The 21619-nt window shown below is 28.0% G+C and overlaps 4 protein-coding genes across 4 annotated transcripts; 1 reads left to right on the top strand and 3 right to left on the bottom strand.

Annotated features, from left to right (window-relative positions):
• Positions 1-1148: 1148 nt before the first annotated feature.
• Positions 1149-2100, top strand: LOC130947372 (uncharacterized). The gene is made up of 2 exons (XM_057876058.1): positions 1149-1502; positions 1947-2100. The coding sequence occupies exons 1-2, from the start codon at positions 1179-1181 to the stop codon at positions 2028-2030; spliced, it is 408 nt and encodes a 135-aa protein (XP_057732041.1). The 5' UTR covers positions 1149-1178; the 3' UTR covers positions 2031-2100.
• Positions 2101-4654: 2554 nt separating this feature from the next.
• On the bottom strand, positions 4655-6621 carry LOC130950368 (laccase-15-like). Its single transcript, XM_057878869.1, has 4 exons — positions 6526-6621; positions 5904-6429; positions 4872-5825; positions 4655-4788 (listed from the first exon to the last, which is right to left on the bottom strand). The coding sequence occupies exons 1-4, from the start codon at positions 6619-6621 to the stop codon at positions 4655-4657; spliced, it is 1710 nt and encodes a 569-aa protein (XP_057734852.1).
• Positions 6622-9678: 3057 nt separating this feature from the next.
• LOC130951484 (laccase-15-like) lies at positions 9679-12423 on the bottom strand. The gene is made up of 4 exons (XM_057880139.1): positions 12230-12423; positions 11359-11755; positions 11144-11272; positions 9679-10926 (listed from the first exon to the last, which is right to left on the bottom strand). Exons 1-4 carry the CDS (start codon positions 12314-12316, stop codon positions 9788-9790), a joined length of 1752 nt encoding a protein of 583 aa, XP_057736122.1. The 5' UTR covers positions 12317-12423; the 3' UTR covers positions 9679-9787.
• Positions 12424-13758: 1335 nt separating this feature from the next.
• Positions 13759-19145, bottom strand: LOC130951485 (laccase-15-like). The gene is made up of 6 exons (XM_057880140.1): positions 19041-19145; positions 18783-18934; positions 16880-17127; positions 15492-15620; positions 14281-15237; positions 13759-13889 (listed from the first exon to the last, which is right to left on the bottom strand). Exons 1-6 carry the CDS (start codon positions 19143-19145, stop codon positions 13759-13761), a joined length of 1722 nt encoding a protein of 573 aa, XP_057736123.1.
• Positions 19146-21619: the final 2474 nt, after the last annotated feature.

The following is a 21619-nucleotide window of genomic DNA, read 5'->3' as shown; positions in this document are numbered from 1 at the left end:
TGAATCATGCTTTGATGTTATGGTAGTTTTGCAATTGCACACAAGGGGCGCACTACTATAAGGTCATGCATATGGAACCTCCTTGGTTTCTAGTGTTTGACCCATTTCTACATAGTCTAAGAATATATGGTTAGAAGAATATTGTATTCAACTTTGCAAGAATCAATTATTGTACTTAAATTTAAAGTCAGTATAATATAATATATATTTATATATATTTTCATATAACATATAAAAAAAAATTTTTTGGTGACTAACATATAAAAAATTTAGATAGTCATTATTCTTTTTTCATTTTGTCTCTTACATTTCAATTAACATAAATCAAATTCTCTCTCTCTCTCTCTCCATTAAAATGACCCAAACATTACCCTAGAATTAATATATGTGGAAAAATAAATTAATAAAACCAACTAATATATTGAAAATTTAATAAAAATTATGTATTATTTATGTAATCATATTTAAAGACTAATATAATAATTATATAACACAAGATTAATGTTAAATCACATCCAATACCAGACCTATTATTTGATCGATACATTCTAGATTTTTTTTTCAAGCACAAAAATCTCAAAATTAGAAGTGATAAGAAATATATATATATATATATATATATATATATATATATATATATATATATATATCAAAATTACAATTCCTTTAGAACTTATATATCTTGACCTTAATAATTACAAAATTTGAAGAAATGAAACCTAATTAAAGTAAGTATATATGGATGCGAATGGTTTTTAGAACAAAATATCGAGGACAAGAAACAAAAAATAAAGACATATATAAAAATTAGTATTTTAAATTTTATTTAATAATAAACTAAATATAAAAAATAATAAATTATAAAAATTTAAATTATTTTATTTTTTTATAAAAAAATAAAAAATATAACAAAAAAATTTAATAATAATAAAAAAAATAATTTTTTTTTATTAATATCTTTATACCTATATCACATCTGCTAAATCTAAATATAAATATATATATTTATGTGTTCTTATCTCAATATTTCGTATTAATAAACAAATGCAGCATATATATGTTGGTGGCACTGGCACACCAGGAACAAGCATATATATATAGGAGAGCATTAAAGTTATAAAAGCACAAATTTTAATAAATTTGAGAGACTAAGATAAGAAAACTGAAGCAGAAGAATAATGGAGATGTCATCATCCTCAATGAAGAGAGAAGAAGCTGATGATAATAAGAGAAGAATCACTCTTTACAACCCCTGCTATTTACTTGAAGAAGCACTCAATGCTCTTCTCAAGTGTCTTGGTTTTGAGACAACTACTACTGCTGCTGAAAACAAGAAAAAAGAGGAGAAAAATGTTCATCTGAAACCTCATTCAGATGCAGATCTTGGCGATGATGATGATATTTCAACCCCACAAATCTGTGAGTGTGATACCAACATGAATGCAAGTTACCAACAAGATGAAGATCCACCTTCTTCAACTTCTCAAGATGACATTACTACTGTACGATATCTTCCATCTCACCCTTTAATATTCCTATTTGTCAGTCCAAATAATATATGTACTATAATCTTGTTCTATTTTAATTACTGGGGCATATAATTTTCTAACACTGTTTTTTAATTTTCCTACAACGCCCAATTCTTTTAGTTTATCTCCAAAAATTAGAATCAACATATGATATGATAAGTTGGCATAGTAAATGCTTATTATTTTTCTTAATTAGTAATTTTACATTAAAGTTTTAGTATGGAAAGTTAGTATTAGAGGAGAATCATGCATATATTGTTTGTAAAGTTTTGAATGTTCGAACAAAATAGTCTTCAGAAAAAAAAAATCCAAAAATTAAATTAAATTCCCATTTATTTTACGTATTCTTAGGAAATGAAATCTTTTTGACAATATTTTTATAATACTAATTATTAAAAAGTTTTATATTTTGTTTAGGATTCAAGTTTGGCTGCAAGGCGGCGGCCTGTTGGTGATGGAAGGCCGGGACTTAGCGGTGGCTCAGGTCCCCAGCATAATTAATGTGTTACAAATTTATTTAATTAAGTTATAGCTATTTTAATTAGTTTTTCATATAGTATAGCTTTGTGAGGTGACCTTTAATTTCATTTTCTATATTTTCATTCTTCTTTTTCTTTGTTTTTTTTTTTTTTTTTTTTTGGTCGATGGATTGGACAACCCCCAATCCTAGGTTACACACTCACACCCGTGGCTAGGGTTCGAACTTGTGTGGCTTTGGATTGAGGCAAATACTTTTGCCATTGAACCACATTTAATTCTTCTTCTTCTTTGTTTAAAGACATGGTTAGTTGTACATGGGGTGTAATTAATATTGTTGACTAGTTATGCCGTGCATATGCAGTAACCCTGGCCTGTAATATTTGAGTACATTAAATACTTTAATTTATGATATGGCGAGTTTGTGAAAGTAGCTCTTTATGATGTCTAATGAGAATTAGGATTCGACAGTAATAGAGGTCTGTTATATATACAAGTTTTTTTGACTTATAAGTCTTATAAGTTGTTATACATACAGACTTTTTAATGCGTTATTCAGTTTCTAAAGCGCTACACTCACCATATATTATGAACGACTCTTTTTTTTCTTCTTCTTCCTCTTCCTCTTCCTCTTCCTCTTCTTCCTCTTCCTCTTCCTCCATTTATTTCTTCGTTATTCTCTTCGCCTTTTCATTAGTTGTTTTATTTGCGTTTATCACTGGTATTCTTGTTTCGTTTTTTTTCGATTTTCATGGTTTCTGAAATTAAACTTTGAAATCGTTTTGAAGATAATGAAATTTCAAAAATACACCCAAACATACAGAAATACACCCAAACGATTACAGAAATATACCCAAAAGATTACAGAAATACACCCAAACGGTTACAGGAATTCACCCAAACGATTACAAAACTACACCCAAAAGATTTAAGAAATACACCTAAAATTTGTTGAAGTACACCTTATGCATAATTCAGAACTCTTTCTCTTTCTCCTCCTCATCTTCTACTTCTTCTTCTTCAAAAACGATTTCAGAGCTTGATGTCAAAAAACAATGGAAATTAAGGAAAAAAAAAAGAGAGAAAAGCACGTAAATAAAGAAGGAGAAAGAGAAGGCAAAAAAAAAAAGAAAAAAAAGAAGAAGAAGAGGAAGAAGAATGTGTAGCAAGAAGAAGAAGAAGGTGCAGTGAAATTATGCAGTAACGATTGAAGAAGGAGAAGGAAAAAACAAGAAACGAAAGAAAAAAAAGAAGAAGAGGAAGAGGAAGAAGAACGTGCAGTAACAGTTCAAGCGCGTTAATATAATGACTTGTAAATAAAGACTTGTATAAAAAAATGTTTGTATGTAGAAAATTTCTCATAGTAATAATAATCTTACGAAAAATATAAGATATTAATATATTATTTATTAATTTATTGTTAACAATAATTAATTATTATATTTTAAACATATATAAAAAGACACATTTAAAAAATATATTTATAAAAATATTTTTATTAGATATAATCATAAAAAAATATTTTTATTAAACATATCCACAAAACACTTCTGTTAAACATGACCATAAATCAGAGTTAATAAAAATTGGTAGAATTCTTGTTCACAACATTATGGAATTGATAATCTTATTACTAGGTTTGTGGTGGAGGTTGCAATAATAATAATGATATAGAACTCATAGAAGAATGATATGGCAAAAGATCATGTTAGGTAACCAATAAATAAAATTCTGTAGCGTATAGGATTTTTTTACTTTTTCAGTTTTTCCTTTGCATAGCACTCTTTTTTATCTTTTTTGAGCATTTTTAGTAGTAATTTATTTGGATTTGCTCTTAAATTAAAATATTGTGATTTATAAATGATAGAAATTATAAATTTAATAATGACTAATATTCTCATTTTATTACTTTATCGATTTCCTTATTTTAGAAAATTTACTCTATTAATGTTTTCACCTTAGAGAATTTTTTTCATTTATTTGTTGGTAATTTACTATGGCTTTGATGTTGCATGTGTGATTGGGAGGGTAGTGACAAGTGCGTTTGTAAAAGTTGGGGAATTGATTAAAATCAACACACATAGAGATAGCGGTTGTTTTAGGAGTTGAGACGGGAATATTAAGTTTAGTAGTTAGAAAAAAATAAAAAAAAATAATTAAAATTTATTTTATTTAATATTTATTAATTATTACTAAATAAAATAAGTTTTGATTATTTTTTATTAATTTATTTTAATTACCAAACATTTCTATTACTATATATAATTACATACATTCAGAATCATTTTATATCTTCGGATAATCAAATTAAAGAAGTAACATACATAATCTATACAACTTTGATGATATTTTTATTCTTAAAACACAACTAGAGCAAATTAAAGAACAACAACGTAACTAGGAATGAATGAATTAATTAATAAAAGAATGAAGTTAGATGATGTAAACGTGTATATATTAATTTGAATTAAAAAATGCTATTTGCACATTAAAATTAGTCACTAAAATCAGTCACCAATATATTTTTGTATATAAATATATGTGGTTTAATTTATTTTCAATGTATATTTATATTCTAACATATCTTTTATACTAGTAACTGATTTTAATGACTGATTTTAGTGTATCTGTAACGTAATTCATTGGAATTAGTTGCAGCGTGGCATGTCTGGAGGGGGTGGCACCATTTGTTGTCCAGGATTGTTACCATTTTTGACGATGAAAGTCATAGCCATGCCCCAACTTACATGTCGCTCTAAATGGCAGTGCATGAACCATACCCCTGATTATTCAAAAAACAAATTAATTAAAAATGAACATACAGAAATCAAATTAATAATCAGCAATAAGTTATTTAATTTCTACCTGGATTTTTGGTCTGAAATCTTATGGCTACCCAACCATTTTTAGGTACAGCCACTGTATTCTGATAAGGAGGATCAACGAGATTATACTTGAAAGGATCCTTGTCTTTGTTATAATTTCCAAATCCCCATCCAACTACGTAGAAACTATGACCATGAAAGTGCATTGGATGCTCAGTACCAGCCAGCAAATTAGTCCCTTGAAGAACAAGCTCCACCGTGGACCCATACTCAAGCACCTTCACCTCTGTATCTACCGATGGAGTTCTAAGAAATGTGGACAAATTGGAAGCAGTGAAATTAAATAGTAGTGGTGGAACATCTGGAAAATTTTCAGTGAACACACCACTGATGTTGTTATAATAAGCCTGCAAGATGTTAACGTTGTTATTTTTTGGTAGAAATTGGAAGCTGATGTTGTTCATGCTTGCTGCAAATCGGTTATTTCCACGAGGGCCTTTGCAGATTGTAGCATTTGGACATGGTAATGAGTTAACTGAAACTGTGTAGAACAGATTGGTTGTTATGTTCAATGGCACGTTAATTGGATGTGCTTCATCTGCCAAGCTTCTCATTTGAGTGATGATGTTGACAGAGGAATTGGTGTCATTGAAAGATGGAAGTGAAGGCATGTGAGGAGTGCTTATTCCCTTCTTGTATTGAAGAATAGCTGTGGTTGTTGTGTTATCAAATCTAACATTGAAGGCACTTGAATAGGCTTTGGCAGCCATGTAATATTGATCCAAAGGTTGATTAGCTTCAAGCAACACATCCATGGTTTGACCTGGTGATATTGTTATGTAATCCACTTTGAATGGCTTCACATAGCTTCCATCGCTTCCAACCACTGTCAATTGATGTTTAGCAATTGCAAAGAAGAGAAGGTCTTGCATTGCAGCATTGATCATTCTCAGAAAATAAGTCTTGCCATGTTCCACATTTAGTTTGAAGGTCTCTGCATTAAACAAACAAATTAAATTAGTAAAAGAGAGAGTCATAAATAGAAAAAAACTCAAACAGCAGAGAGCAATACCATTGACAGAACATGGATGAAGATCACCAGGTTGACCATTGATAGTGTAAGAATCAGAGATGGCAGCATCTGCTCCAGTTGAAACAAGATCATCAAAAACTTTGACAACATCTTGCTTCCACCATTCACCTAATATCATTGGAACCTCTCTATCTGGCTTTGGAAATGGATATGTATGTCCAGGCTTGGGTTGAATGACAATAGCACCGTGAACAGTAGCACGAGACCAATCACTGTGAGCATGCCACCAAAGTGTGCCTTCCTCTTCAGAAAAGATAACCTTTTGAGAGAACAAACCACCAGGTTGAATGGGACACTGAGTAATGAATTCAGGGCCATCAGACCATGGATATCTTGGTTGGTTCACTCCATGCCAATGAATTGTGATGTTATAGTTAGCTCTGTTATACACATCAACAATTATGCTTTCTCCTTTTCTAACATACAATGTTGGTCCTGGAAATTCTCCATTTACTGTTAAGATATTCTTTGTGCTGCAAAGCTTTGTGAAGGGAGCATCTCTCACCTGCAATATAATTTAATTTGTTATATGTTAATGCTAATTATATATATGACTTAATTAAGCAAGAATCTAGGTAATTTTAAGCATATATATATATACCACAAACTTGTAATGCCTCAAAGCCTGGGTAGTGACAAGAACATTTAGGAACAAAATTCCTAAGAACTGTAGGACCGATGGTGTGATTATTCTCATATATATTATATATGGAGAATAATATGATGATATAATATGAAATTGGAAATGCTAGCTTATATGTTTGATATGAATTGATGATAAAGACATTGGTTATGCATGGTATTATATAGTATTTTCATGGCTTATGATTACGCGTAAGAATATACTTTGAGATACAGCATTTGACGGCTTAATTGCTTGCGCGCGCATGCAGCCATAGCACGCAAGAAATGTTGTGATATTATGTAGATAGATAAGGAATGTATATCATCTTTATTCATATATATAATAATATCAATTACATACATATATCCTTATAATTATCATGCATGGATGTACTTTGATCAACATATAATTAATAATTCCAACTTTGAACGAAAGAAAGAAGGTTAATACCTAATAATGATTTCGTGTAGTTGCTTTCGTCGTCATAGATTCCTATGCTATTTTTAGTGACCATAAAGGAACTGTCAATACAATTTTATTTATTTTTTCGTTAGGTCGTTAACCAAATTTAGGTAGATTTGACTCCGACTAGTCTTTGAAAATCAAGACATATATCAAGTTATTATTTAACATTTGAAACATTACCATCTTGTAAATTGGAATATATGTGCAAGATAAATACTTCAAAATATACGGTATAAAATTGGTTTACGATGTAGACGAGAAGCTGTAACAAGAAAACATTCCTTTGATCATGTGACCACGTGGCACATCATCACTACTAAATAACGAAATAATTATTCCACTTTGAGAAGGTATACGGTGTTCATGAAGTCAACTCCAAATTAATAATTAACGTCTATCCAGTTGTTAATTGAGTAGCACATGAGAGATTGATTAATCGACGATTAGACTACAAGTATATATGTATGTATGATAAGGATCTTATTATATTTTGACCTGCTACTTTTGACTTTGATCTGAATAAAATAATAGTAATATAGTTAAGCATAAGTTGTTTTATATATTTTGATTCTGCAAGCCTTAAAATGCTATTTTGCTCATTAATTCAATAATAATATATATACTCTCCCGCCAAATATCATAGCTCGGTCAAAGCCAAGCTATACCCAAGTTAGCTATACAAAAATTCTAAGCTATATAAATATATAATGTCTAGTACACGCGTTGATTATGATGATGATTAACTTCTCATTAACTTGGGTGAAACAACTTACTATGTGTAATTATATATACATACTTTTCTTACTGAAATAATTAAACTGTATATCAAAATCAGCCACTAATATATTTATGTATAAAAAAAAAGTTTAATAACAAAAAAATTTCACTTATAATTACCCAAAATTTTCTATAATTTACTTTATTTACATTATTTAATAATATTTTTATTTTTTATTTCATTCTCTTATCATTTCACTTATCATATTCTAATCAACTCCATTTATTAATAATATTAATTATAATATCATATTCCTTATTATTAGACATTCTTGTAATCAATACTTAATATTTTTTTATAATTTAATTTTTATATTTAAGAATATATTAAATATTAATAATAATAATAGACGTGATAATATACACTAATTGAGTTAATTGCACTTGATTCTTTGTTTTTCTTAAAGTATTTAATATCAATTAATGGAGATACAAAAAAATTATTAATTCTTTGTATATTTGTTTTATTTTCAATATATATTTATATTTTAATATGTATTTTATACTGATGATTAGTGATTAATTTTGGTGTACATGTAGCATAACCCTAATTAAACAATTGTCACATGCTGGGAAACGTAAAAAACTAAAAATTAAAGCAGACAGATAGTGAATGCATGTTTTCGAATATATAATATAGGTGACTACTCCAATGAAGATTTAATGATTGTTTAAAAATATATTATTTTGATTATTGGATAATAGATTATAAGGCTTGATTTTATTTAAAGTAAAAATGTTATTTTTATTTAAAGTGTTACAAAATAAATAAATTACACTTTTTAAACAAGAATCATCATAAAAAGATATTTTTGACATCTTTATAAAAATAGTTGCCTATAATATATAGTTTATTATTTGTCAATCAATTCTCAGGAGTCAGGAGCTAATTAATCAAACATATATATAGAAAAGGTTGACTTGGCTTATGGCCATGTTCTTCCCTCTTCTAAAACAAATTTAAGACGGATTATAATAATATATATATATATATATATATATATATATATATATATATATATATACTAAAATTAGTTATTAAAAATAAATTATTAATATAAAATATATATTAAAATAAAAAATATATATTAAAAAAAATTAAATGATAATATATTTATATATAAATATATAATGATTAATTTTAATATATAAATAATATTTTTTATTTAAGATAAATATGTTAAAAGTTTAATTTGTTAGAATAGAAAATTTTGTTGGGTTTATTTGAACAATGGAAGAATTTGGTCAATTCTCGCGCGTATTCAAATGATTTTAATTTGTTGCCACTGAGCTGCATGGTAGCAATAACATCAACGGAATTATCAGGATTTAAGAGTTTAAGCACTCGTATTAAAGAAATAAAGGTTATTAATGACCTAGAGTAAAAGAGGGTGTAGTTGAATTTATGGTTAATTTTTTTAATTTTTTCACTAAAATTGATTTATTTTTAAATGTTGCCGTATCTGCTAAAATAATTATGTAAGAGATATTTTAATTTTGTCTCATAAAAATAGAATAAAAGATAGGATAAAAAAAAAAATTTGAAAAATATATGTACAACAGTATGGGGTCATTACATAAGGAGATTAATTTCAAAACAACTTGTAACATGGTGAACATATAAGATGAAAATCTCCTAAAAATCATCGAAATACATGTAGCTAAATCCCTTGTTTCTGGTAGTGAACGTTGAAGTATATAGAAGCAAAGAAACCACAAAGTACTAAGTTTATATACCCTTGTTATATATAGATCAACAATTAATGAATACTAAATAAGAAAGTTATGGTTATTTTTGACTGATTTTCTTTGGTTATCAAATATTTTCAATAGTATAATCATCAAGTCCCGTGGCAGAAAATGTGAAAGTTTATTTATCCGCTGAAAGTTAAAAATTTCCCTTAAATACAACAATTCACTACTCTTTATTATGTGTTATTCCAAGATAATGACAATGGTTTAATGAAAGACTAAAAATAATGAAGCAATAAAAAAACTAAAAAAAGAATGAATCTAATTTTTGTACTAATGAATGAATATTTTGACATTGTGGCATGTCTGGTGGTGGTGGCAACATCTGCTCTTCAGGATTCTTTCCATCTTTGACAATGAAAGTCATAGCCATTCCCCAACTCACATGTCGCTCTAAGTGACAATGCATGAACCACACACCTGGATTTTCTGCCTTGAATCTTATGGTTACCCATCCATTTTTGGGTATAGCGACCGTATTCTGATAAGGAGGATCAACAAGATTATATGTGAGAGGATCTTTGTCTTTGTCAAAGTTTCCGAATCCCCATCCAACTACATAGAAGCTATGACCATGAAAGTGCATTGGATGCTCAGTACCAGCCAGCAAATTAGTCCCTTGAAGAACAAGCTCCACCGTGGACCCATACTCAACCACCTTCACCTCTGTATCTACCGATGGAGTTCTAAGAAATGTGGGCAAATCGGAAGCAGTGAAATCAAATAGTTCTGGTGGCACATCTGGAAAATCTTGTGTATATACACCTTGAAGGTGGTTATAGTAAGCATTCAAAATGTTGTTTTCCGATGGCAATTGGAAGCTTATGTTATTTACACTTGCTGCAAGGCGGTTCCCTGGTATATGACTAGCTTCGCATGTTGAACATGGTAATGAATTCACCGAAACTGTGTAGAACAGGTTGGTAGTTATGTTCAATGGCACGTCAATTGGATGTGCTTCATCTGCTAAGCTTCTCATTTGACTTATCATGTTGATAGATGCATTGGTGTCATTGTAAGATGGAAGTGAAGGCATGTAAGGGGTTCTTGATGAAAACGATGGAATAATTTGTTTTGCCTTTTTGTATTGCACAATGGCAGTGGTGGTTGTGGTGTCAAATGAAACATTGGTAGCACTTGAATACACTTTAGCAGCCATGTAATAACGATCCAAAGGTTGATTAGCTTCAAGCAGCACATCCATGGTTTGACCTGGTGATATTGTTATGTAGTCTACTTTGAATGGCTTCACATAGCTTCCATCGCTTCCCACCACTTTCAATTGGTGCTTCGCAATTGCAAAGAAGAGAAGGTCTTGCATTCCAGCATGCACCATTCTCAGAAGATATGTCTTGCCATGTTCCACATTTACTTTGAAGGTTTCTGCAACCAATAAATTTAAATTGAAAAGTTAACCAACCTTGACTAAATAAAATTGACTTTTGAGTCGTAACATAAATGATAAAGAGAAATGCTACACATTTAAGTCATTTTATGAACTAAGTCCAATCAAATTAAACAGGAAGATTTAGAATGACTTCTGCCTAATAACACAAGTAACATAAATGAAAATTATAAAGTGTTATTATAATTAACATACCGTTGTTAGAGCAATTATAAAGATCACCAGGTTGGCCATTGATAGTATAAGCATCTGAAGCAACAGGATCTCCTCCCCCCGTTTCAAAGTTATTGAAAACTTGGACAATGTCTTCCTTCCACCATTCACCTAATAAATTTCAAACTCTAACAATTAGAAAAGTAATTATAAAACATAAAGTGATGAAATCAAATAAAACTCATGTAAGTATATACCTAGTACAATGGGGACCTCTCTGTCTGGCTTTGGAAATGGATATGTATTTCCAGGCTTGGGTTGAATGACAATAGCACCGTGAACAGTAGCACGAGACCAATCACTGTGAGCATGCCACCAAAGTGTGCCTTCCTCTTCAGAAAAGATAACCTTTTGAGAGAACAAACCACCAGGTTGAATGGGACACTGAGTAATGAATTCAGGGCCATCAGACCATGGATATCTTGGTTGGTTCACTCCATGCCAGTGAATGGTGATGTTATAGTTAGCTCTGTTATACACATCAACAATTATGCTTTCTCCTTTCGTAACATACAATGTTGGCCCTGGAAATTCTCCATTTACTGTTAAGATATTCTTTGTGCTGCAAAGCTTTGTGAACGAAGCATCTCTCACCTGCAATTTTTCAAAAATCTTAGTATGTGCTTTAGTTTTTTACTTTATAATAATAATAGGCATGGATGAATATATATTATTTAGCACATGATATAATAATGGAAGTTTTATTTACATCTTAATGAGTTAGGTGGTGTTAATTAATAATGGATTAATTATCAAAATTAATCTCTAAAATTTTTAAAACCAAATAATTTTATCTTTTAAATTTTAAAATATACAAAACATTCTCTAATATGTATCTTAATTAGATAATATAGTTTTTGAATAATTTAAAAAATTTTAAATTTTAAATCAGCCATTTCGACTAATTAGATCAAATTAAAAAGACTAGAAAAGACTATACTACCTAAGAAAAATAAATATTAAAAATTATTGTATATTTTAAAGTTTCACATACTAAAATATTTAATATTAAAATTTTTAAAAATTGATTTAGATAATTATTCTAAATAATTAAGCCCCAAAACTTACCACAAACTTATGGTGCTGCATTGCCTGGCAAGTAACTAGAATGACATTGAGAAACAATAATATTCCTAAGCTAGTGAGGATTTTCATTGAGAATCTCTTATCTATGATGACAAAATGCTTGATCTAAATTAAAATATGAGTTTATAATATAATAGAGAAATAAATAAAGAATGTTGATATGCTAATGATTTTTTTGTGTTTGATGCATTGATATGAATTTGTTTGGAAGAGAGGGGTATATATATGCATGTATTTTATATATAGGGGTGGCTTTGACAAAGCTTTGATAGTTTGATTACGCGTAAGAGAATATAATTGGAATAGTATATATAGCACGTGAGCTTTGTTGCCAAGTCGTAATTACGAAGAGGACAAAATGTTGCGGCTCTAATATGAAAAATTAGCGCGATACAAAAAGAACCTGATGTGTAGCTTCTTTATCCAAATAATCATCAGAACTAACTAAATAATGAAAAGGTCAACTTTGACTTTGGATACGATGATAACGAATATTTCTTATTATTTTATACGAATGTTTCTTTTTAACTTTTAAGAAGCCGCGCCCATGGAATTATTATTGTTCGTTTAGCAGTTTCTCTAGTTGATTTTCAACAAAGAGGAATTATGAATGAATATTATAACTTAATAATATAGGATTTCAAATACTTGTTGGTATTTTATTTGGATAAGGTCAAATATACAGTTAATATTTGCTTAGTGCTAGTAGTAGGACTAATGGGTCATGGCACCAAAAGAAAAATGAAAAAAGGTATATTAGTAAATTTCGTTTATTAAGAGCTAATATATGTTTAATTCTTGTTTATTAATAGGGAGGCAAATGGAAATGTATAATAATATAGTCAACTTTTAGGGGAAAAGCCATAAAATAATGGTGTAATATATACCACAAATAATGTAAAATCTAGATCTTTTACATCAAATTAAAAGTGGTTGCAATGATTTTTGGCAATAAAATCTTGATTTAATATATATTATTTTCTTATTGGACGATGCGATCCAAAATTGAATCACTTTGCATGTTATCGTGACGTAAATTAAAGTAAAGAATATTCAACAAAATGAAATAATGTATTTCATTTCACATCTAATTGTAACAGAAATTGGTCCAAATCAAATACAATTCAAATTACTCCAAACCATAACTCATTTACACTGCTCACACAGATCAGAGTTCGGCCGCGGATTTTTTTCATTTCAAGGGTATTATTATTCTGTCTCTCTTTCCCCTTCCCCACAAAGCCATATAAAAAAAAAAAAAAAAAAAAACATTACAATATACTAGCTAGTACTAGTAATGTGTAAGGACTTAAGAAATTTGAGCATTTAGTCTTCTTTTCTTTCACGCTCCCTGTTGAAAAAGAAAGATGAGATCTAGTGTAAGTATTTGAAATAAATTATAAAAAAAAGGCATTATTGTACGCGTATAAATTGAAGTCTCATAAAGGAGCCAAAAATAACTACTGCATTGGATAATATTCAAAGGGTGTTCAAGAATATATATATACTCTTTAACATGGAGGCATGTCTGGTGGTGGAGGAGGTAATGTTTCATTTGAGGCTTTGCCATTCTTCACAATAAACACTGTCTCCATGCCCCAAGAGAGGTGCCGATCAAGGTGGCAATGCATTAACCACACTCCTGAAATTCAAACCATACAATTTATTAATATCTTGTCACACAAATTATTTATCCTAAAATTTTAACACATTCATTCACGCAAACATTTTTTTTTAAATTAAAACGTGATTATGGATGAGCTTTTTCTTTTTTTTTGGTAATAAATATCGAATTTTCTAAATTTTTTGTTAAAAAAATTTTAATATTATATTATAAAATTGCAAATACTTCTGTCAATAGAAAAAGATATATTCGTAAAATGAAAATTCAGGTGCAGTTAATTTTATATGAACTGATAGGTGAGAGTGATAATTTAGTCAAACCTGTCAAATCATTTAACAATTCTCAACTATCAATTAACTTAACTTAATTGCACCTCAGTTTTTAAATAGATTTTTCACATGGTACTTACCAGGGTTGGTAGCCCTAAACCTAATGGCAGCCCAACCTTTAATGGGCACAATGACAGTATTCTGAAGAGGAGGATCAACAAGATTATAATTCTTGGGGTCCACGCTCTTGTTGAAATTCCCAAAACCATAACCAATAACATGAAAACTGAATCCATGTATATGCATTGGATGGTCTATGCCAGCAACCAAGTTGGTCCCTTGAAAAACAACCTCCACCGTTGAACCGTACTTCAAAACCTTAACCTTTGTCCCTCTCTTTGGTATGTTGAGTTCAAGAGGCAAGTAATCCCCAGTGAAGTTGAACACATATGGCGGGAAACTCGGAAAACCCTTTCTATAGACTCCATTGATGTGGTAGTAGTAGGCTTCCAGGATATCAGTGCGTGGGGTTACAAAGCTTATGTTGTTCATGCTGGCGGCGAAAATCGTCGAATTCGGTGCTTGGCATGATGATGGTGATCGGCCTCTAGGGCATGGAAAAGTGTTCACAGAAATGGTGGTAAGTATGTGAGTTTTGATATTTAAAGGGCATGTAAAAGGGTTTTCTTCAGGGTAGCCCCTAATTCTTCTAATGAAAGCAAAAGCTGATTTTGTGTCATTAGGGCTTGGAAGAAAAGGAAAGGAAGGAGTTGAATTTTCATTATTATTATTATTGTATTGGATTATAGCTGTGGTTGTGGAGTTATCAAATGGAACACCAACCCCAGTGGAATAAGCCCTTGCAGCCATGTAATATTTGTTGTTAGGGTTTTGGTTTGCATGCAATAATACATCCATTGTTTGACCAGGAGCTATGCAAATGTAAGAAGTTGTTAATTCCTTTGTGTACATTGCATCATGAGCAAACAGTGTTAGGTTGTGTTTCGAGACCGAGAAAAACAGGATCAGATTCATTGCCGCATTAATTATGCGCAGATGGTAGGTCTTGCCATGCTCTACATTTAACTTGAATGTCCCTGAAAATTCAAATTACAGGGGGGATTTGGTGTTAACTCTTAATATATTTTAACATTACTTATTCTTATGATATATTTTTTGTAAATGTTTAAACTAATAAAAGAAAAAATATGAATAATATATTTCTAATACCTACATTTTGATTAATATATTTAATTACAAAGTTATTTTTGTTAGTGATAGAGATAGTAAAGTATATATACTATAGTAGTTGTGTTAATGATTGCATGTGAAGGGAAATTTTGATGTGTACCAGATTTTGAGCAATTATAGAGATCTCCAGGTTGGCCATTAATGGTGACAGCATCAGAATTGTTTGGCGCTCCTCCACTTTTAATAAATTGTGTGAAGACCTTGTTGAGATCACTCTTCCACCACTCTCCTATATATGCATGTCAAAGTGTATGTATAGATAATTAATTAAGTCTAATTATTTAAATATATGTGTACGTACGCATGTATAGTAGCTAGGATAAATAAATCAGATGTACATACACTTACTGCTAAAAAAATTTTGAGTACCATTAAAAAATTTTGTCAATAACATTTATTAGATTTCATTTTCATATAAATTATATTTGGTTGTTAAATTTGACGAAAATTATCTTTGGACACAATAAATCTGCTAGTATTAAATTATCGACAAAATTTATATCATCAAATTTATTCTAACGATAAATTTTTTACTGTTGGGATTTTTTTTACGATATTAAATATTTTTCTTGTAATACTAATTTTTTTTTTAGGGTTGTGTGAATTTTTTGTACAAATTTTTTTATTGATTTTATGTTAAAATAATTTATTTTAGAATTAATAAAAATTAAAATCTACACTTTTAAATTATTAAAATTCTGATATCATGTTATAAAATTATTTTTCTCAATAAATTAAATAAATAATACTTGAGAGAAAATATCCAAATAGTTATATCTAATAAAATTATATAACATCTTACTTAATTTATTAGATATCTCTCGTCATTTGATGTAAGAAAAAAAAAACATTTTTTAGATAAATAACATTATTTGATTTATTCTTTTTACTCTTGCGTTTTAAAATTATGATAACCGTTTTTACTTTACCAAAAATTATATCCAAATACACATTTAATAATAATAATAATAATAATAATAATAATAATAATAATAATAATTAAAGGAAACTTTTTTATTTTTTTTAGGTGTAATAAATATTTTTTCTTGTGGGTATAGTTATGTGATACGCTTCAAGAAAGAGTGGTGAATTCTCCACTGCACACTCTACATACAATGTTACACCTTGCAAGAGTAAGCTATATCATTATTAATTCCTTTTAAACATTCTTTTAAATGATAAATTAAGTAAAAATAAATACAAACTTTTATTAATACCTTAAAAAAAATCATATATTTAATTAAGATAGTGATGCTTTTGTCCACATACAATATTACAAGAATAATAATTAAAATACTCTTTTTAAATATTAAAAGAAGTAAAAAATTAAATACTTCTAATATATATCAACATTTAAACAATAATTAAAATTTTCTTTCAATAATTAACAAACTAATAAGAGAATTATTACCCAGTAGGGGCAAGCATGCATTCATATATCTGAATTGGCAAAATTGAGAAGGACAAGACAAAGGTATAGGATTATACCAAGTATGATGGGGACCTCATAGTGAGGTTTGGGAAAAGGATAGCCACTACTATTCTTCTTTGGATAGATATAGATTGGGCCATGGACGGTGGCTCTTGACCAATCACTATGAGCATGCCACCATAAGGTCCCTTCTTCTGTTGAAAATACTATCTTTTGTCTGAAACTCCTTCCTGGTTGAATGGGGCATTGAGTTATGTATTCAGGACCATCTGTCCATGGATTTCTTGGTTGTTTCACTCCATGCCTGCCAATATATGTATAACTAATTAACCTACTTAAATTTAACCTTTTTAAAATATTTATCCAATATTATTTTCCTAGATAGATATAATATATGATAACTCATCATATCGACTAGTTTAAATTGCTCTAAGTTATTTATATGTCTCTTTTTATCTATTTAAGTTCTTAAAAGAATAATTTTATGATATGATATAAGGTAGCGTTTAATAGAGAGACAGAGACTGAAAGATTGAGACTGAGAGATAGAGATTATGAGACAGAGATTGAAATAAATTTCAATATTTTATTTGGTGCAAAGTGAGAAACAGAAATTGAAATAAGAATAAATTAAAATTCTAATTTAATATGCACAAAGGCAGGGACGGATCCAGAAATGATATTATGGGGGGCCAAAAACACATATAATATTAAAAATTATGTAAAAAAATTATATAATATAAAATGTATTACAAAAATATACTGACAGAGAATATATTTTAAAGTAAAAAAATATGTGTATACTTTTTACTAACGAAGTGGTCGAATCTTCGTATTATAAAATTCACCAATAATAGAATTTGTGTCAAATTTTTTCAGTAACTTTCTTTTCAATATAACTAAAAGACAATTAGCAAGAAATTCATCTTTTATTTTGTTTCTAAGTTATTTTTCACAATATTCATAGTTGAAAAAGATCTTTTAATTGTAGCAGTTGAAACAGAAAAAATTAATACCAAATGAATAAAAAAAGACGACCACAAGAAGAAAAAGAATTCACTTTATGAGATTTAAAAATTTTTATTTAATTAAAAAATATTAGTAATAATATCTTTTTCAGATTTCTTTAATATTGTTACTTATTTTGTAGATATTAAAAATTATTAATATTTAAATTAGACTGAACTTTTATTTATACTAGACAAAATAATAAATAATTTTTTAAAAAATTAAATTATACATAATAACTTATTACTATTAAAAAAAGTTGGGGGGCCGAGGCCGCCACTCGCCCCCCTTATGTCCGTCCTTGCACAAAGGATAAAATTAGAATTAATTAATTGAAATAAGAGTATTTTAGGTATAAAATGTTATTAAAATTTCAGTCTCTATCTCTAAAAATTTCAGTCTCCTGTGCCCCTATTTTTTGGAGATAAAATACAGAAATTTTGGAGATAGAAACAAAAAATTTAGTACTAATTTCTAAACTAACAAACATAATAATAATAATATGTCTCAATACTTCAAAACAAAGACTACTTAAGAGTTTTTATAAGCTAAAGGTCAGTTTGATTCTTATTGATTCTAAAAGAAAAAATTTAAACACGAGAACAATAAAAAAAGAAAGAAATTATGTAAAAAAAACACACAACCCTTACGTGACAATTTAAATTTTTAGAAAGAATAATTTCATCACATAAATTAATTAAATACTGTATTTTTTATGAAGCAAAATTTAAATGATTTAGATGCTCTTGTTCACTCATCTACATATACACATATATTACTATTTCCTAATGTAATAATTTTTTTTGTATTGAATTTTTGTAATGACAATTAATTTAGAATACCTTTTATGTTTTATTAAAAGATTATCATTTAAGAAAGAAGGGAGTAATTGTTGGTTTTCTCTTGTGATATCATCAAAATTTATAAGAAGGAAAGAGAAAAATAAAATACCAGTGTATAGTGATGTTGTTTTTTCCCCTGTTGTGAACATTAACATAGATTGTGTCACCCTTGTAGACTTTTATAGCTGGCCCTGGAAATTTTCCATTCACCGTCAAAATGCTCTTTGTGGAACACAGTCTTGTGTACCGGGCTTCTCTCACCTGTGAGAATACAATAATCAACTTAATTAACCAGCCATTACTATAAATATATATTATTCTTAATTATGTTATGAGTAATACATTAACAAGGAGTAATATAACTCACAACAAAGTTGTAATGACTCCTCGTTTGGGAACTAAGACTAATCAATGAAAAACACCAAAGAATTTGGAGGAACATTTTCTTAGTGCCAATTAACAACATTTTCATGAAATGAAAATTATATATATTGATCAACTGCTTATGCTAATAATAGGTGGCTTCAGTGTTATGGAAATATATTTAGGCTGGAGAGGGATTTATATACATATCTATGGAGGAGGAAATTAAATTTAATAAAGATGCATGAAGTCGTGTAGAATGTAGATAGTGATAAGGTGTGTTAGTTTTAGTCAATGATATCCGGTGAGGCTTCATTTTCATGTGTTAAATCATGAGGGACATAGAATAGTACAATATCATTTATGTAATTAATAATAGAGTAAGTAAAATTAATGTTTCAGGAAATTATTAAACGGGAAGGGAAATTCATGAAGTGGAATTCTGAGTTAAAGGTAGCGTATACATTAGAGCATTAGAGATGGATTGCTGTACTGAGGGAGCTTCCTTAAGACCTCATCAACCAATTTTCTGAAACCAATAATTCAAAATAAAGCTGCTTTAGACTTAAAACCATAATAATGATGAATTGCTAACTTTTACAGCGGCTATTCGCGGATAAGATTGTTTCATAATTAAAAAGTCAACAGTGTTAAATATAAAATATAAGTATTAATTAGCTTCGATGATAAATTTATACGATGCAATAGTTAAAATAAATAAATAAATAATTATTACGTAGATTATAATTTTTTTAAAAGAAGGAGGAGAAGCTAAAGTGGAAGAAAAAAAAAGAGAAAGAAATGGAAAAGGAGAAAGAAAAGACGAAGACGAAGATAAAGAAATATATATTTCGTGTTATCGAAACGCGTATATGTATACTGGTATGATGAAAGTAATTTTTTTTTTAATTTGCGCCAACTTAATTGAATTTAGTTACCACTAAAAAATTTATATGTCTATTTACAATTATTTATAAGAGAATTTTAGTATATATTTTAATATGAATTTTTTTATAAAAATAAATAAATAATAAATAATGACTAAAAAATATAATACATTGACAATCTTTATTTTGTTTATTTTATTTATTATACCGATACATATAAATTAATAAAAAAAACACCTAAAATATAATATATATATATATATATAGATATATATATATATATATATATATTATAATGGCTATTAATTTTAGTAATATTTAAAAAGTATTATTAAAGTTATAAAATAATTATATTTCTAACGTTTTTTTACATAAAAATAGAGTTAAGAGTGTGATGAGTTAAATTAAATCAGGCCAAAGTCAAACTTGATTCATGAAAATTAAATTTGATTGATTAATAATTGAATTTATTTGTAAAGTTTAAATTTTATTTACCAAAAATTTATAAATTGGTTTAAAGTTATGAACAGACTCAAATAATAAGAATATAATTTATAATTCTATATAAATAAATTATAAATTATGTATAAGAAAAATTATCAATTATATATATTATCTATTTATTAATTATAATTTATATTAACTATCATAATTATACATAAAAATTACTTGTATATGTAAAATTATATATTACTACTATAAATTAAAAGTATAAAATTTACAATATATTATTAATATAATTAAATAATTAATAAATAATATATAATCGAGTCATCTCATGAGTTAATGAGTTGAGCTTATATATCTAAGCTTAAGTTTGGTTCATTTAGTATTTGTTTGGACGCCATTAAATCGATAAAAAAAATTTCAATAAAATTTTTTTTAGTGTGTTTGCCAAATTTCTAATAGTAAAAATAAAATTATTAGAAAAATTAAAAAAAAATATCTTTTTTGAGAAGTTACAATTTACCTCTTTTTTTAAAAGATATTTTTTCTTAAAAAAATATATTTTTTACATAATAAATAAACAAAAAAGTACTTTTATCTTATTTTATTCAAATATAATTGATAAATAAAAAGAATTTTTTACAGGAAATATCCAAATATAAAATTACTTTTATTTTTGTAAAAGATCTTTTAAAAAAATATTATTTAAAAAAAGATATTTGACGAAGAAAACAAACTCTTAATATATGAGCTCAAATTTCAAATTAATTAAATTTGGCTCATAAATTCATGAGCTTGGTTTATTGAGCTTTAAATGAGTCAAATTCGAGTTAATTCATAAGTCGGTTTAACTCACTTTGGGTCTTATCTAAAAGTCGTTTTTTAAATTTATGTGTTTATTTTTGTATTTTTTTTTATTTGTCTTATACTAATTTTTTTTAGAATTAACAATGATTGGATTTTAGATTTTTGCGTTATACTAAAATAAGTTTTGATAAAAATTTAAACTAATAAAACGAAATAGCTGAATAATTATATCTTCTACTGTAGAAAACAAGTGACTCCACAATTATGTGTTAATGTGTTATGGCCTTATGAAGGAGTTCAAAAAGTTTACGTACCCCGGTTCGGGACCATATTTATTTGAAAAATGAAGAATTTATAGCTCCGTAGTGTATTGATCAAGCTAATGGATGAGGAAATTAAGTAAAATAGCGACACCAATACATTTTTGAAGAAAGTTAATTGA

This window comes from Arachis stenosperma, chromosome 9 (genome assembly GCF_014773155.1).
Source record: "Arachis stenosperma cultivar V10309 chromosome 9, arast.V10309.gnm1.PFL2, whole genome shotgun sequence".
Lineage (NCBI taxonomy): Eukaryota > Viridiplantae > Streptophyta > Magnoliopsida > Fabales > Fabaceae > Arachis > Arachis stenosperma.
This window is presented reverse-complemented; position numbering and strand designations above follow the sequence as displayed.

What these genes read in the sequence shown, in the direction of transcription:
- LOC130947372 (XM_057876058.1), top strand. Translation starts at nt 1,179, where the DNA reads ATGGAGATGTCATCATCCTCAATGAAGAGAGAAGAAGCTGATGATAAT. An exon ending in CTCAAGATGACATTACTACT is followed by an intron (nt 1,503 to 1,946) that starts GTACGATATCTT and finishes TATTTTGTTTAG; the next exon opens with GATTCAAGTTTGGCTGCAAG.
- LOC130950368 (XM_057878869.1), bottom strand. Translation starts at nt 6,621, where the DNA reads ATGAGAATAATCACACCATCGGTCCTACAGTTCTTAGGAATTTTGTTC. An exon ending in TGAGGCATTACAAGTTTGTG is followed by an intron (nt 6,430 to 6,525) that starts GTATATATATAT and finishes ATTATATTGCAG; the next exon opens with GTGAGAGATGCTCCCTTCAC. An exon ending in TCATCCATGTTCTGTCAATG is followed by an intron (nt 5,826 to 5,903) that starts GTATTGCTCTCT and finishes TGTTTAATGCAG; the next exon opens with AGACCTTCAAACTAAATGTG.
- LOC130951484 (XM_057880139.1), bottom strand. Translation starts at nt 12,316, where the DNA reads ATGAAAATCCTCACTAGCTTAGGAATATTATTGTTTCTCAATGTCATT. An exon ending in TGCAGCACCATAAGTTTGTG is followed by an intron (nt 11,756 to 12,229) that starts GTAAGTTTTGGG and finishes GAAAAATTGCAG; the next exon opens with GTGAGAGATGCTTCGTTCAC. An exon ending in AGAGGTCCCCATTGTACTAG is followed by an intron (nt 11,273 to 11,358) that starts GTATATACTTAC and finishes GAAATTTATTAG; the next exon opens with GTGAATGGTGGAAGGAAGAC.
- LOC130951485 (XM_057880140.1), bottom strand. Translation starts at nt 19,145, where the DNA reads ATGAAAATGTTGTTAATTGGCACTAAGAAAATGTTCCTCCAAATTCTT. An exon ending in CTATAATTGCTCAAAATCTG is followed by an intron (nt 15,238 to 15,491) that starts GTACACATCAAA and finishes TTGAATTTTCAG; the next exon opens with GGACATTCAAGTTAAATGTA. An exon ending in GTTTAGGGCTACCAACCCTG is followed by an intron (nt 13,890 to 14,280) that starts GTAAGTACCATG and finishes TTTGAATTTCAG; the next exon opens with GAGTGTGGTTAATGCATTGC.